We start from the raw sequence: 13,004 nt of genomic DNA, 5'->3' as shown, positions 1-13,004 counted from the left end.
TGTATCAGGATTTAAAGACATTTTTGGTGATCAGGCATGAAAAGGGATATAGGTGAGTTTATTACCAGATGTCTCACCTGTCAGCAAATTAAGGCCGAACATCAAAGACTTTCAGGGTTGCTTCAACCTCTGTCTATTCTAGAATGGAAATAGGAGCATATCTCCATGGACTTCATCAATGGACTCCCTAGAGTTCAGAATGGATGCAATGCTATTTGGGTGATTGTGGACAAATTGACCAAGTCAATTCATTTCTTGCGCATCAAAGATACTACTATCACAAATCAGCTGGGGAGATTATATGCTAGGGAGATTATTAGATTACATGGGGTACCCAAGCCATAGTAACTGATCGTGATATAAGATTTGTATTAGCTTTTTGAAAGAGTCTTCAAAGATCTTTGGGTACTAATTTGATATTTAGTACAACCTATCATCCTCAGACAGATGGACAGATGAAGAGGGTTAATCAAATTTTAGAGGACATGTTGCGAGCTTGTTGCCTGGATCATAAAGCTACATGGGTAGAAATGTTACCCTTAGTAGAGTTTGCTTATAATAATAGCTACTAGACGACTATTCAGATAATATTAAGTTATCAAAAAACCTTAGTTATAAAAAAAGACCGATTCAGATACTTGATAGAAGAATTAAGAAACTAAGGAACTGACAGATTCTTCTAGTAAAGGTCCTATAGAAAAACCGAAAGGTAGAGGAGGTCACTTGGGAAATGGAGTAGACCATGAAGGAGAAGTATCCAGAGCTATTTTTGTGAATTCCAAGGACAGAATTCTTGTGAGGGGGAAGGAGTTGTAATACCTTCAGATACGTTCCAGGGGTATTTATGTCTTTTGACCTTATTTCGAGAATATATATATCATGTATGTGTGTGTTTATATATATATATATATATATATATATATATATATAAAGAAATACAAAAAAAAAAAAAAGAAAGAAAAGAAAAAGAGATAAAGATCATATTTATATATGGAGAGAAAAGTCAAAAAAGGCAACCTTTACACTTTTTTCATCATTTTCCTGTCCCGTCCCGTCCAGAAAAGGCAGCCTTCTTCATGCTTTTTCTTTGTTTTTTGAAGAAAAAGGAAGGATTTAAAGGAGTTTTGGAAGACAAGTAAGGAAAGAAAAGAAAGGGAAGCACTTTGGAAGTCTTGGTAATCAAAAGATCTCTTCCTTTTCCCTTTACCTATGTTTATATATGTATTGGATGCATGTTATATGAATATATTAGTATGCTTTGGTGTTGATTTAAAGTGATTTTGGTGATAAAGGAAGCAAGACAAGGAAAGGGAAGCCAACTTGCAAATAATTGGCTTGAAATAAGGTAAGGGATATCATCCTTGATATGTTGCATATTTTAGGCTTTTGGTTCTTTAGATCTATGTTATAAATGATGATTTTGAAGTTGAGAAATGTTGTTTTACCATTTGGGGTGTCTATGTATGTGATTTTGTTGATGGCAGAGAGTTAAGACAATATTTACAGTTTTGCCACTGAGTTCGTCCTATGTTTTGGCAGTCTTATCTTATGAATCATAGGTGCTATTATATCTTGTTGGAAAGTTCTTTGAATGCTCTTTTCAGGGATATATAGCTTGTATGAATTGGGGATCATTTGGACTGTTAAATATTGTATGAACACAAAGACTGTTTTACCAAATAAAAAGAGGAGACAGTTTTTGTCATTGATTTCATCTTACGTTTTGACTATCTTATCTAATGAGTTATGAGTGCTATTATATCTTGTTGGAAAGTTCTTTGAATGCTCTTTTCAGGGATATATAGCTTGTATGAATTAGAGATCATTTAGACTGTTAAATATTATATGAACCACAAGGACTGCTTTACTAAATAAACAGAGGAGACAGTTTTTGCCACTGATTTCATCTCACGTTTTGACTGTCTTATCTAATGAATAATGAGTGCTTTTATAGTTTGTTGGAAATCTCTTTGAATCCTTTTTTTAATGATATATATATTGTATGAATTAGAAACCGTTTGGACTATGAAATTGTATGAAAAAAAAGGCTGCCCTATCAAATAAACAGGGTTGTGAACAGTATTTCACAGTTTTGGAAAGGAAAAGAAAGAAAAGAAAGGAAAGGGAAGGAAAGAAAGGAGAGAAAAAGAAAAGAAGAAGAAAAAGAAAGAAAAGGAATTTGGGCCACAGCCAGAGTTTATACGATCACCCAAGGACTAGTAGAGGCTAACCCATTAGCAGTCACGGGTCAGATTCCCTATCTTGATATTCCTATTTATCTTTTAGTTGATTGTGGGGCTACTCATTATTTTGTAGCCAAGAGATTGCTTGAGAGGTTAAAGTTGCAACCCGTTAGAATAGTCTAGAGGATTATGATCGAGTTGTCTAATGGGGAGTCAGTCATTAGTGAGATGATGCTACTAAGACAGAGTATTATGATTCAGAGTCGATAGTTACTGGTGGACCTGATTGTGTTCGAAATGTCAGATTTTGACATGATTTTAAGGATGAACTTTTTAGGGAGATACGGAGCTGAGATTGATTGTAAAAAGAAGAAAGTGAGATTTAACCTGGCTCTGATACCAACTTATAACATCCCCCTTTAGAAGTACTACCCACCAAAGGAGAAATGTTACGAAATAATATCCGGAGCGTCTATATTTTTTTTTAAAAAAATATGTTAACATAGATGCATCACTAAAAGTGTTTAGAAATTATTCTAAGAAAACTGAAAATTTGGAAGCGAACAAAAGATGTATATACTTATATGAAAATTTATTTGAAAGCATCTGAGAACGTGGAGTAATCATATATAATTGTACCATCATCTCAAAAAGTGAAAAATGAACGATAACATGTGCCTATATGTATGTAATATAAACCAAAGATAACCTACTCTAGCTGAATCTACCTACGCTGATCTGAACCTGCCTCACAGCTACCTTGATTACCTGTACCTGCAATCATGACAAAAAAAAAAAGTGAGAGATAAGAACACTTAGTAAGGGGAAAGAATCAAGTAAACTATTTCTTTTCCTGTTCTAACCCACTCTCGGGACTCAACTTCACATTCTAACCTCTATAAGAGATTGAGGGGGGTAATCTAGTTCATTCTTTACTAGTTGGGTCATACTTTGTCTCATCTAGTGTCTATTTGATACTTTCTGGAAGCTAACTATAGGGATTTAACACTTTTCTAAGTTCGAGCTCTCTTTCTTTCTTTTACTACACCATTTTTAAATCTGAATTGAGCTCTATTGCAAGCAGACCGTATTGGGGGTCTATGTCCTACTACGGATGTGTCCTACTGCGAACGTGCCCTACTGTCGGCGGTGTAGTGTAAAGTGTCATTTCATAGTTTATAACATACATACGGGTCTTATATCTTACTAATTTTGTTTCCATCTAAATTTATTCATAACTCATCAGACATTACTCTTGGGATGACCCCTGAATCTTGAGCCCCAAATTCTTTTTCTTGCTTTTCTTTCTTTTCTTTTTCTCTCCTTTCTTTCCTTTTCTTTCTTTTCTTTCTTTTCCTCTCCAAAACTGTGAAATACTGTTTACAACCCTGTTCATTTGACAGGGCAGCCTTTTTTTCATACAATTTCACAGTCCAAATGGTTTCTAATTTATACAAACTATATATCGTTGAAAAGAGTATTCAAAGAGCTTTCTAACAAGCTATAATAGCACTCATAATTCATTAGATAAGACGGTCAAAACGTGAGATGAAATCAATAGCAAAAACTGCCTCTGCTGTTTATTTGGTAAAACAGTCCTTGTGATTCATACAATCTTTAACAGTCTGAGTGATCCCCAATTCATACAAGCTATATATCACTGAAAAGAGAATTCAAAGAGCTTTTCAACAAGATATAATAACACTCATAAATCCTTAGATAAGACAGTTAAAATGTGAGATGAAATCAGTGGCAAAACTGCCTCCTCTGTTTATTTGGTAAAGTAGTCCTTTTGGTTCATACAATATTTAACAGTCCAAATGATCTCTAATTCATACAAGTTATATATCATTGGAAAGAGGATTCAAAGAGCTTTCCAACAAGATATAATAACACTCATAATTCATCAGGTAAGGCAGCCAAAATGAGGGACAAAATCAATAGCAAAACTGTAAATATTATGTAACTTTCTGCTATGAACAAAATCACACATAAACATCCCAAATGGAAAAACAACATTTCTCAACTTCAAAATCATCATTTATAACCTAGATCCAAAGAACCAAAAGCCTAAAACATGCAACATATCAAGGATGATACCCCTTACCTTATTTCAAGCCAAGTTTTTGCAAACTGACTTTCCTTTCCTTGTCTTGCTTCCTTTCTCACCAAAATGACTTTAAATCAACACCAAAACATAATAACATATTCATATAACATGCATCCAATACATATATAAACATAGGTAAAGAGAAAAGGAAGAGATCTTTTGGTTACCAAGGCTTCTAAAGTACTTCCTTTTCTTTTCTTTCGTTACTTGTCTTCCAAAACTCCTTCAAATCCTTCCTTTTTCTTCAAAAGAACAAAGAAAAAGCATGAAGAAGGCTGGCTGCTGGATGAGGCGGAGAAGAGAGAAAAGTCTTGAAGTTTCTTTTTGTTTTTGTCTTCTTCCTTTCTATTTATATAATCCTTATCTCCTTTTCTTTCTTTTTCTCTCTTTTTTTTTTTATTTCTTTATGTATATCTATATATTTATATAGAGATATATATAAAAAAACACACACATATGCATGTGAACATATATATTTAAAACTGAAAATATCTCGAAATAGGGTCAAAAGACATAAATACCCTTGAAACGTACCTAAGGGTATTACAACTCTTCCCCCCTCACAAGAATTCCATCCTCGGAATTCACAAAAACAACTCTGGATGTTTTTCCTTCATGGTTTGCTCCATTTCCCAGGTAGCCTTCTCTATCTTCTGGTTTCTCCATAAGACTTTTACTAGAGGAATATGTCGGTTCCTTAGTTGCTTAATTCTTCTGTCAAGTATCTGAATTGTTTCTTCATAACTAAGGTCTTCTGATAGCTTAATATCATCTGTATTCATGACCTGGGATTGATCACCAAGGCATTTCCTCAACGATGAGACATAAAATACATTATGAAGAATATGCACAAACTTATGGGATAGATTACTTTGACACTCTCTCTTGTTGGTAAGTTGACATCTATTCGTTTATTTTTTTTCATGGTAGCTACTTATAATTGGCCTTTACATTAGTTGGATATAAAGAATGTCTTTTTACATAATGACCTTCAAGAGGAAATTTATATAGAGCAATCACTTGGTTTTATCGCTCAGGGGAGTGTGGGAAGGTTTTTCGCCCCTGCAAATCCTTATATGGTTTAAAACAAAGTCCTCCTACTTGGTTCGGAAAGTTTAGCCAAGCAATTCAAAAGTTCGGCATGATAAAGAGCAAATGTGATCATTCAATTTTCTATAGACAGTTTGAGGCTTGTAGTATTCTTCTAGTTTTGTATATTGATGATATTGTCATTACTGGAAGTGATACTGCAGAAATTTCTTCTTTTAACTCATTTCTTCACACTCAGTTTTAAACAAAAGATTTAGGGGTGTTGAAATATTTTTTAAGTATTGAAGTAACAAGAAGCAAGAAAGGCATCTTCCTATCTTAGAGGGAATATGTGCTCAACATATTAACTGAGACAGAAAAATTGGGAACTAAACCATGTGGCGCTCCAATAATTCTTAATTTACGGCTTACAAAAGATGGTGAATTGTTTGAAGAAGCTAAGAAATATTGAAGACAAGTGGGAAAGTTGAATTATCTTACAATGAATGGTTCTGACATTTCATATTCGGTCAATGTTGTGAGTCAATTCATGTCTTCTCCAACAATTGATCATTGAGTAGTTTTAAAACAAATTCTGTGCTATTTGAAAGGAGCCTTTGGACGTGTCACATTGAATGCTTCTCAAACGCAGACTATGTGATAAACCCAGAAGGTCTGTACGAGTGCCACACAAGAATCCAAAATATTCGGCCATGGACTACACGACGTGATGGCGTTGCATGCAAGCAGTGCAGTTATCAAGTAGTGGGATGCAAACAGTGTAGTTATCAAGTAGTGGGATCAGCAGTTATTACGTAGCCATGCAAGCAATAGTGGAGAAGTTATTACGTAGTGGAGAAGCAGTTATTACGTAGCCATGCAAGCAGTAGTGGGAGAAGTTATTAAGTAGTGGGAGAAATAGTGGGAAAACACTGTTATGTTCTTTTTGTATTTAACTTTCTTTCAGCAGATGTACAGAAGTCATTAATTTTTCGATATAAAATTTGGGTTGTTCTCACCCTAAGCTGAACTCTATTTATTTAAGCTTTGATTGGGACTTAACACTATGCATGTTCCAAAATAGATAGAAGATCTACTGCAGGCTATTGTGTTTTTGTTGAAGGAAATTTGGTGTGTTGGAAAAGCAAGAAACAAAGTGTTGTGTCCAGATCTAATGCAGAATCAAAATATAGAGCTATGACACAATTTGTGTGTGAAATAATGTGAGTATATCAACTTTTGACTTAAATAGGTTTTCAAATTTTATTACCAACACGATCGTGGTGTGATAACCAAACTGCTCTTCATATTGCCTCTAATCCTGTGTTTCATAAACAAACTAACATATTTAAATTAACTGTCATTTCGTTCGAGAGAAAATTCAATAAAATTTTAATTTTACAAGATATATAAAGACTAAAGAACAGTTAGAGGATATTTTCACTAAAGCTATAAATGGGGTTTGAGTTGATTATATTTGTAACAAATTGGGTATGATTAATATCTATGTGTCAGCTTGAGGGGAAGTGTTACAGAATCTATAAATATGTATATTTCCATGTAGGACTTGATTATATAGATCGAAAGGCTTAATTGTAAGAGTTTAATCATGGTGGAAATTGATTATAGAATCGTAATTATAGGAATCAAATATTTCTTTTTACTAATTTAGGATTCCTAATTTGTATATATACATGTATCTCTGTAACAATTATAATATGCACAAAATATTCTTCTCTTCAATTTCGTTCATATTTAATTTAATTTTATGATCTAATTTTGTTGGCTGTGGATTACTCAATACAAGTTTTTTGTGTTAAGGGGTTGCTAGTGTATATCAGTTTTTTCACTTTCTATTTTATCTTTGCCATTATTAAGCTATTTTTTATATATGTAGTGCTGAATAATTCTTTCTTTTCAGTAGAATAATTTACGGAGACAATTTCCGTTCAATTGAAAAAAAATCATTTTTTTCAAGCACCTGCGTTGTGCTGTTGGCAAAATCACTTTGCATGTTCATTTACTTTGATAATTTGTGTATTTTAGATCATTTGATTTGGTTTGCTTAGTTTACTTTGCAACCTAGCTTGCAATTCTTTCTTCTTATATTTAATAATTTGAAATTTTTTAGCTCCCCTGTTACAATTTGCATTGATTAAATAATTTCTTTTGGGAGAAATTAGGCGAAAATGTTGAACCATTGGAGCTCGAAGAAGCTGCCTTGAGAAGTAGCCTTATTCAGCAGATTGTTATCATTGGCCAGGTTTTTCTGCACTTCTTCGATCTCATTCTTTTGCAGCTTCTGTATATCGTTCCTTAAACATCTGTGTTTTACGCTTATGAGTTGTTTTTACCTTTATCAAGTGACATCTTTCATCTATAGGATCAACGCCGTATTGGAGCAATCATTGTTCCAAACAAAGAAGAGGTTCTTCTGACAGCAAAAAAGTTATCCATTGTAGATAGCAATGCTACTGAGCTTAGTAAGGAAAAGATCACCAGTTTGATATATGGAGAACTGAGAAAGTGGTAAGACTGGACTTGAATTATTCCTTGAGATTTTGGAAAGAATTTATATGTTGATAGTTGTGTCTTTTTCTCTCTTTTGTTTGTATGAAAATGAATATGGCTTGATCTAACTGCTGCTTTCAAATTTATGATATAGCTATGTTTATATATTCCAATATTTGTATTCGTTTTTCAGCATTATTTTGATTTTTTTTACAAGAAAATAAATGAATTACAGAAATTCTGGAAAGACTTTCTGAAATTGGGAAAATTAGTAACATATTATAGCCTCGCTTGGTATATCATTATCCATGGTAATTCTCTTTCACGCAGGACAGCTGAGTGTTCATTTCAGATTGGACCAATCCTTGTCGTGGAGGAGCCTTTTGCGGTAAAATTTTCATCCCAGGAGTATATCATGATTCCATTTGAACTTGATCTGACTTTCGCTTTGATTGCAGATTGATAGTGGATTAATGACTCCAACCATGAAAATTCGAAGGGACAGAGTTGAAAACCTCTATAAGGAGGAAATAGCAAATCTTTACAAGTAAATTTCTGACCATTGACATATTTTATATGTTTGGTCTACCAAATCAACAGATTAAGGTTTATTTACAAGGAAATAGCGAATCTTTACAAGTAAATTTCTGACCACTGACATATTTTATATGTTTGGTCTGCCAAATCAACAGATTAAGGTTTATTTACATAGACTTAGCCCAAGATCTCCAAGTCCCTAGCTATTGCACATTAATTCCAAGGGATGAATTTCATGCGAAATATCGTTATACATATTTTTTATATGTCAAACCAAGTTACGATATGTCTTCTATTGTGTGGTTAAAATACAAAGATTGCATTAGTTCTATGCTCCATAAGTGAACTTGACTATGGAATGTTTTTTGATAAATTTTGAAAGACTTACCTCGTATGATGGTCGGTAGGATTTGAATTCATGTGAGATAGATGCAGATGATAAACAAGGACAATTCACTAGGATTTTTTCCCAATTTGATGTATAACCTTTTTATATCGGAGTTCAACTAAAGCATTATCATCAACCAATGACTTTTAAGTTTCAAAATACACAATTTAATATTATCTCATTGTGAGATTTTTTAAGACCTTTAGATAGGGAATTGTATTTGTAATAATTTTAATAGATTTAGAAAGTTCGGGTGCTATCAAATTAAACAATCCCATGGGGATATATGTATTTAGAGTAAATGCTTTCTCAGCGGGCAGAGCTAAGGGCCTTACAATGCATAGCTTCTGGAATCCTAATCAACCACCAAATAACATGCATCATTAATTAGCACATACACTGTAATCAAACATTTAAAATGCACTCCAATTTCCAATATGAAATTTCCACAGGAAAAAAAGAAGCATGATGGCACAAGTCTTATCAACCTGGAGCTAGATAAGGGTATGCAAATTATGCGAAGAATAATTCGATGTCATCTTTTCAAAAGTAGAAGATAATGGGGCACCGTGATTATGGCCTGTTTTCACCCTTTAAATAAAAGGCCAAAAGAGTATTCCCACATAAGGTTTGGTGTATTTTTAAACTTTTATTTATAAAGTTTCAAAAATTTAAATATCTATCATTTTGTTTAAATTCTCTGTTAGAGTTAAAGGTAAAATCGTTATTTAATAAAAAATTAAAAAATTATTGTATTTTCTCTTTTTAGTTTAAAAAACTAATAATTTTCCCCATCTAAAGTTTAAAAAGTTACCTTTTCACCTAGGGTTTTTTTTTTTTCCCTTCTCCAGCAACTACCTTCGTTCTAGTCGATAGTTGGCATTCCCACCATCCTTCTTTCCTATCAATCTTCTGGTGTCAACATCCATTTTCGTCAGATAAAAACAAATAATCTTCGTCCAACGTAGAGACAAAGACATTATCTTTGTTAGTGTATGCCCTAAGAATCATTCATGTTATCGGTTTCAGGACATTTCATCTTATATACATGTATATATTATTTATTAAATAAAAGAAAAGTTCTTTGGTTCATATGCATAAACTATTTCTTTTATTTGTTTAAATATAAAATGTGAATGTGAACTATGCAGGTAATTCACTTAGTAAGACTAACTAGATTATCAAAGTTGTTCTCTACGGAAGTGATATTATTTGCCTCAAATTTAATGAATTAAGAGTATCTTATGACTCAATCCACGTTCCAACATGAACATCGATAAATACTGAAAACCAAAATCTCATACCACAGTACAATGTAAGTTATACGAAAGATATTCGTGATAACACATTCTGAATGTATCAATCAGTAACTCATAGAGTATAGAAGTTAGGGTTTTGGCGAACCATGAACCCAAATTTGATCAAGATTGGACAATGGAAGAATTCTACCTACATGGGACATATGATCAAAAATTAAGTTTGATGGAGTGTTACTTCATTTTGGTTTAGAGACTATGACACACATTGCTAGATGTTTACTATAGTTGTTGAGTGTCCGAACACAGTTTTTGGATCATCCGAAAAAGTCTCATAGCTACGCCACGATAAACCTAAAGAGTCATATCAATAAATTGAGCATTTCAAAAAGTGAGATTGATTATCCGGGGTTGGCTAGCACATTTTGAAGGGTAATAAAAATTACATCATATAAAGTGTTATATAGGTGAAAAATAACCTTTCAAGAGTTAATGTGTTTATTACATAAAAGTAAGGTGACTAATGTATACGTATGATAAACATGTATGGTCGTTGTTTGAATTGAGAATTTATTAACTAAACCCACCTTGCATAAATATGACTTTAGTTCATTTTATGTAATTTTATGTAGAAGAAGAGTTCATTTGAGCTAAATAGTTTTATATCACTAAAAGTTTTCCTCTCACTTCTATCTAACATTCAACCAAGGGTGTTCTTGTTTAGTTCCATCATCCATCACCAAAATATTTAAGCTTCAAGTAGGTGAAATCACTAATCCTTCTCCATGTTTTTCTATGTCATTGATTCTTTCATGAATAGTTCATGTATGTGGCTTTCCATCATCCTCTTCACATCTAATCTAATAGTCTTCGTCTTTTTGGGCAGATGAGGACGATTTGTGAGACACCCCAGATTCTAAACTCGCTCGAAAATGTAAAACTAATTTAATCCATGATTTTATAAAAATAATTCTCTAGCATAACATATTCTTATTCTTCCCAAAATAATCCTAAAAGTAATTAAATATAATCACGTCTTGTAAATAATCCACAATTACAATATTCATAAACAATAAAATATAGACATCAAAACTCTTCAATCTCCCAACTCATTTTGAATTCATTTTATTCCACTTCTCCTAGCTCATTTAGAAAACTTATTCTGCAAAATAAAGGAGACGAGGAGTGAGCTTTCAACTCGGTAAATAAAAACAAACATAATATATAACTTTTTAATAAATAAACATTGTAAAACTTCTTTATTTTCAAAATAATTAGTCATAAAAAAAAAAACAAAGAATAAAACTCTTGATATTCCTTAACCATAATGAAAATAAAACATTTCCATAAATTATAAAAAAAATAATGTAAACAAATTCATATTCATTATCCTAAGGAAAAACAAACATAAATATTTTATATTCATCAATTATAAAGAGAAACAAGATTCATCATTTGTCATAAGATAATCTTAAAATAATTCATAAACATTACTTATAAATAGAAAATATAAAATTTGTACTTAGTCTTTATCACATAGTGTCACATATATCCGTAGTGACTTGGTCCAATTCTTATTCATATTCATTATAAGTCCGTAGACTTTTCATAATTCATATTCTTCTTCATATTAGTTCACAGTCTCTTCATCGTATTCATATTAATAACAGGTCCGCAGACCTTTCATCATATTCATATTCATATTCATATTCATAATTGGTCCGCAAACCCTTCATTGTGTTCATATTCATAATTGGTCTGCAGACCTTTCATCATTCAACATATGTCCCTAGATGTTTTATGATCCAGTCATATTTATCGATCCATAAATCCGTCAATTCCTTATCTTACTATGGACATTTGGTAAAACAATTTTATAAAACTTATTTTTCCAACAAATCTTTATCTTTGAAATATGGTAGAAAATATTTATTCAAGAAATTCATTCATATACTATCATCTTAACAACCGTATAATATAACACAAGTTTTCTTCTATAGAAAAATATCAAAACACTTTTCAAAAGTATTTTAGATAAAAAAATCATATACTTCTAAAATAAAATCATAATATAATTTATCAATCTTAGTAAAAAGAATTTTATAACATAAATAATCATATAAACATTTTTCATATAGAACAAAAAATCATTATATATTGTGTAAGCTTTTACTTACCTCAACGATTTCTAACTATGCCTTTAGTCACCCAATGAGATACCAATATATCCTAGCAATCATAATTCAAACTTAATACTATCAAATCTTAATCTTAGAAGTATCCACTAATAAGCTATGAACCTTACAAATCATCATCCTAGTGTTAAATCATACTAAACTCCATTAAAACTAACTGTGCATATACAAACTCCTCACTGGACAGTTATGGTTAAAAGATTTTTAATAAATTACTCACTCATGGTAGATTCACAAAATTCGGATAAATTAAAGCAGACATGTAATAAAATATTCACAAAATTTTTCAAATGAAACAAAGTTAAATTTCGTTTTCAAATCGTTCAATAAAGAAAGCACATCAACACTGTCAAAGAAACCAGATCTTTACTGGACAGCCCTTATTTCTTGATTTTTAAAAATTTCTATAGGCATTGAAACTTTATGAAATTTGGGCATGTATGAATAGGCATATAATACAATTTTCAGAAAAATCTTCAGATAAAATTGAGTTCAAATACTTTATCAAAATGTTCAAGAAATTCAGATCACCAAATTGCCAGAATGTAGATTTTTTCTATTGAACAGTCATTGCTCTAAGATTTTTAATAAATTCTGTAATTATCAAAAATTCATGAAAATTTGATATAATTGAAAATACATGTTATAAAATTTCCAGAAAATTTTTTGATTGCAAATAAAATAAATTTTCTCATCAAAACATTTAGTAAAGATAGAATAACAAACTGCCCAGAATTTTCAGTTTCTAATATGCACAAACACAATTATTGACCTAACTATGATGCTAACATAATT

The 13,004-nt window shown here is 31.7% G+C and overlaps 1 protein-coding gene across 3 annotated transcripts in view; it reads left to right on the top strand.

Moving 5' to 3' along the window:
* The window catches only part of LOC123220260 (probable acyl-activating enzyme 16, chloroplastic), a 46,119-nt gene extending 37,408 nt beyond the window's left edge, over positions 1-8,711 (top strand). The window contains exons 15-19 of one of the 3 annotated variants that reach the window (XR_006503013.1): positions 7,506-7,585; positions 7,706-7,851; positions 8,164-8,221; positions 8,292-8,439; positions 8,532-8,711. Coding sequence is in view for 2 of the 3 variants with exons in the window: in XM_044642358.1 (XP_044498293.1) it covers positions 7,506-7,585; positions 7,706-7,851; positions 8,164-8,221; positions 8,292-8,384 (377 nt within the window). In the remaining variant the exon portion in view is untranslated. Of the gene's footprint in view, positions 1-7,505; positions 7,586-7,705; positions 7,852-8,163; positions 8,222-8,291 lie in introns of all 3 variants that reach the window. The other 2 variants (XM_044642359.1, XM_044642358.1) reach the window with 2 other exon arrangements.
* Positions 8,712-13,004: the final 4,293 nt, after the last annotated feature.

Source organism: Mangifera indica, chromosome 7, assembly GCF_011075055.1.
Source record: "Mangifera indica cultivar Alphonso chromosome 7, CATAS_Mindica_2.1, whole genome shotgun sequence".
In the NCBI taxonomy this organism is placed as follows: domain Eukaryota; kingdom Viridiplantae; phylum Streptophyta; class Magnoliopsida; order Sapindales; family Anacardiaceae; genus Mangifera; species Mangifera indica.
This window is presented reverse-complemented; position numbering and strand designations above follow the sequence as displayed.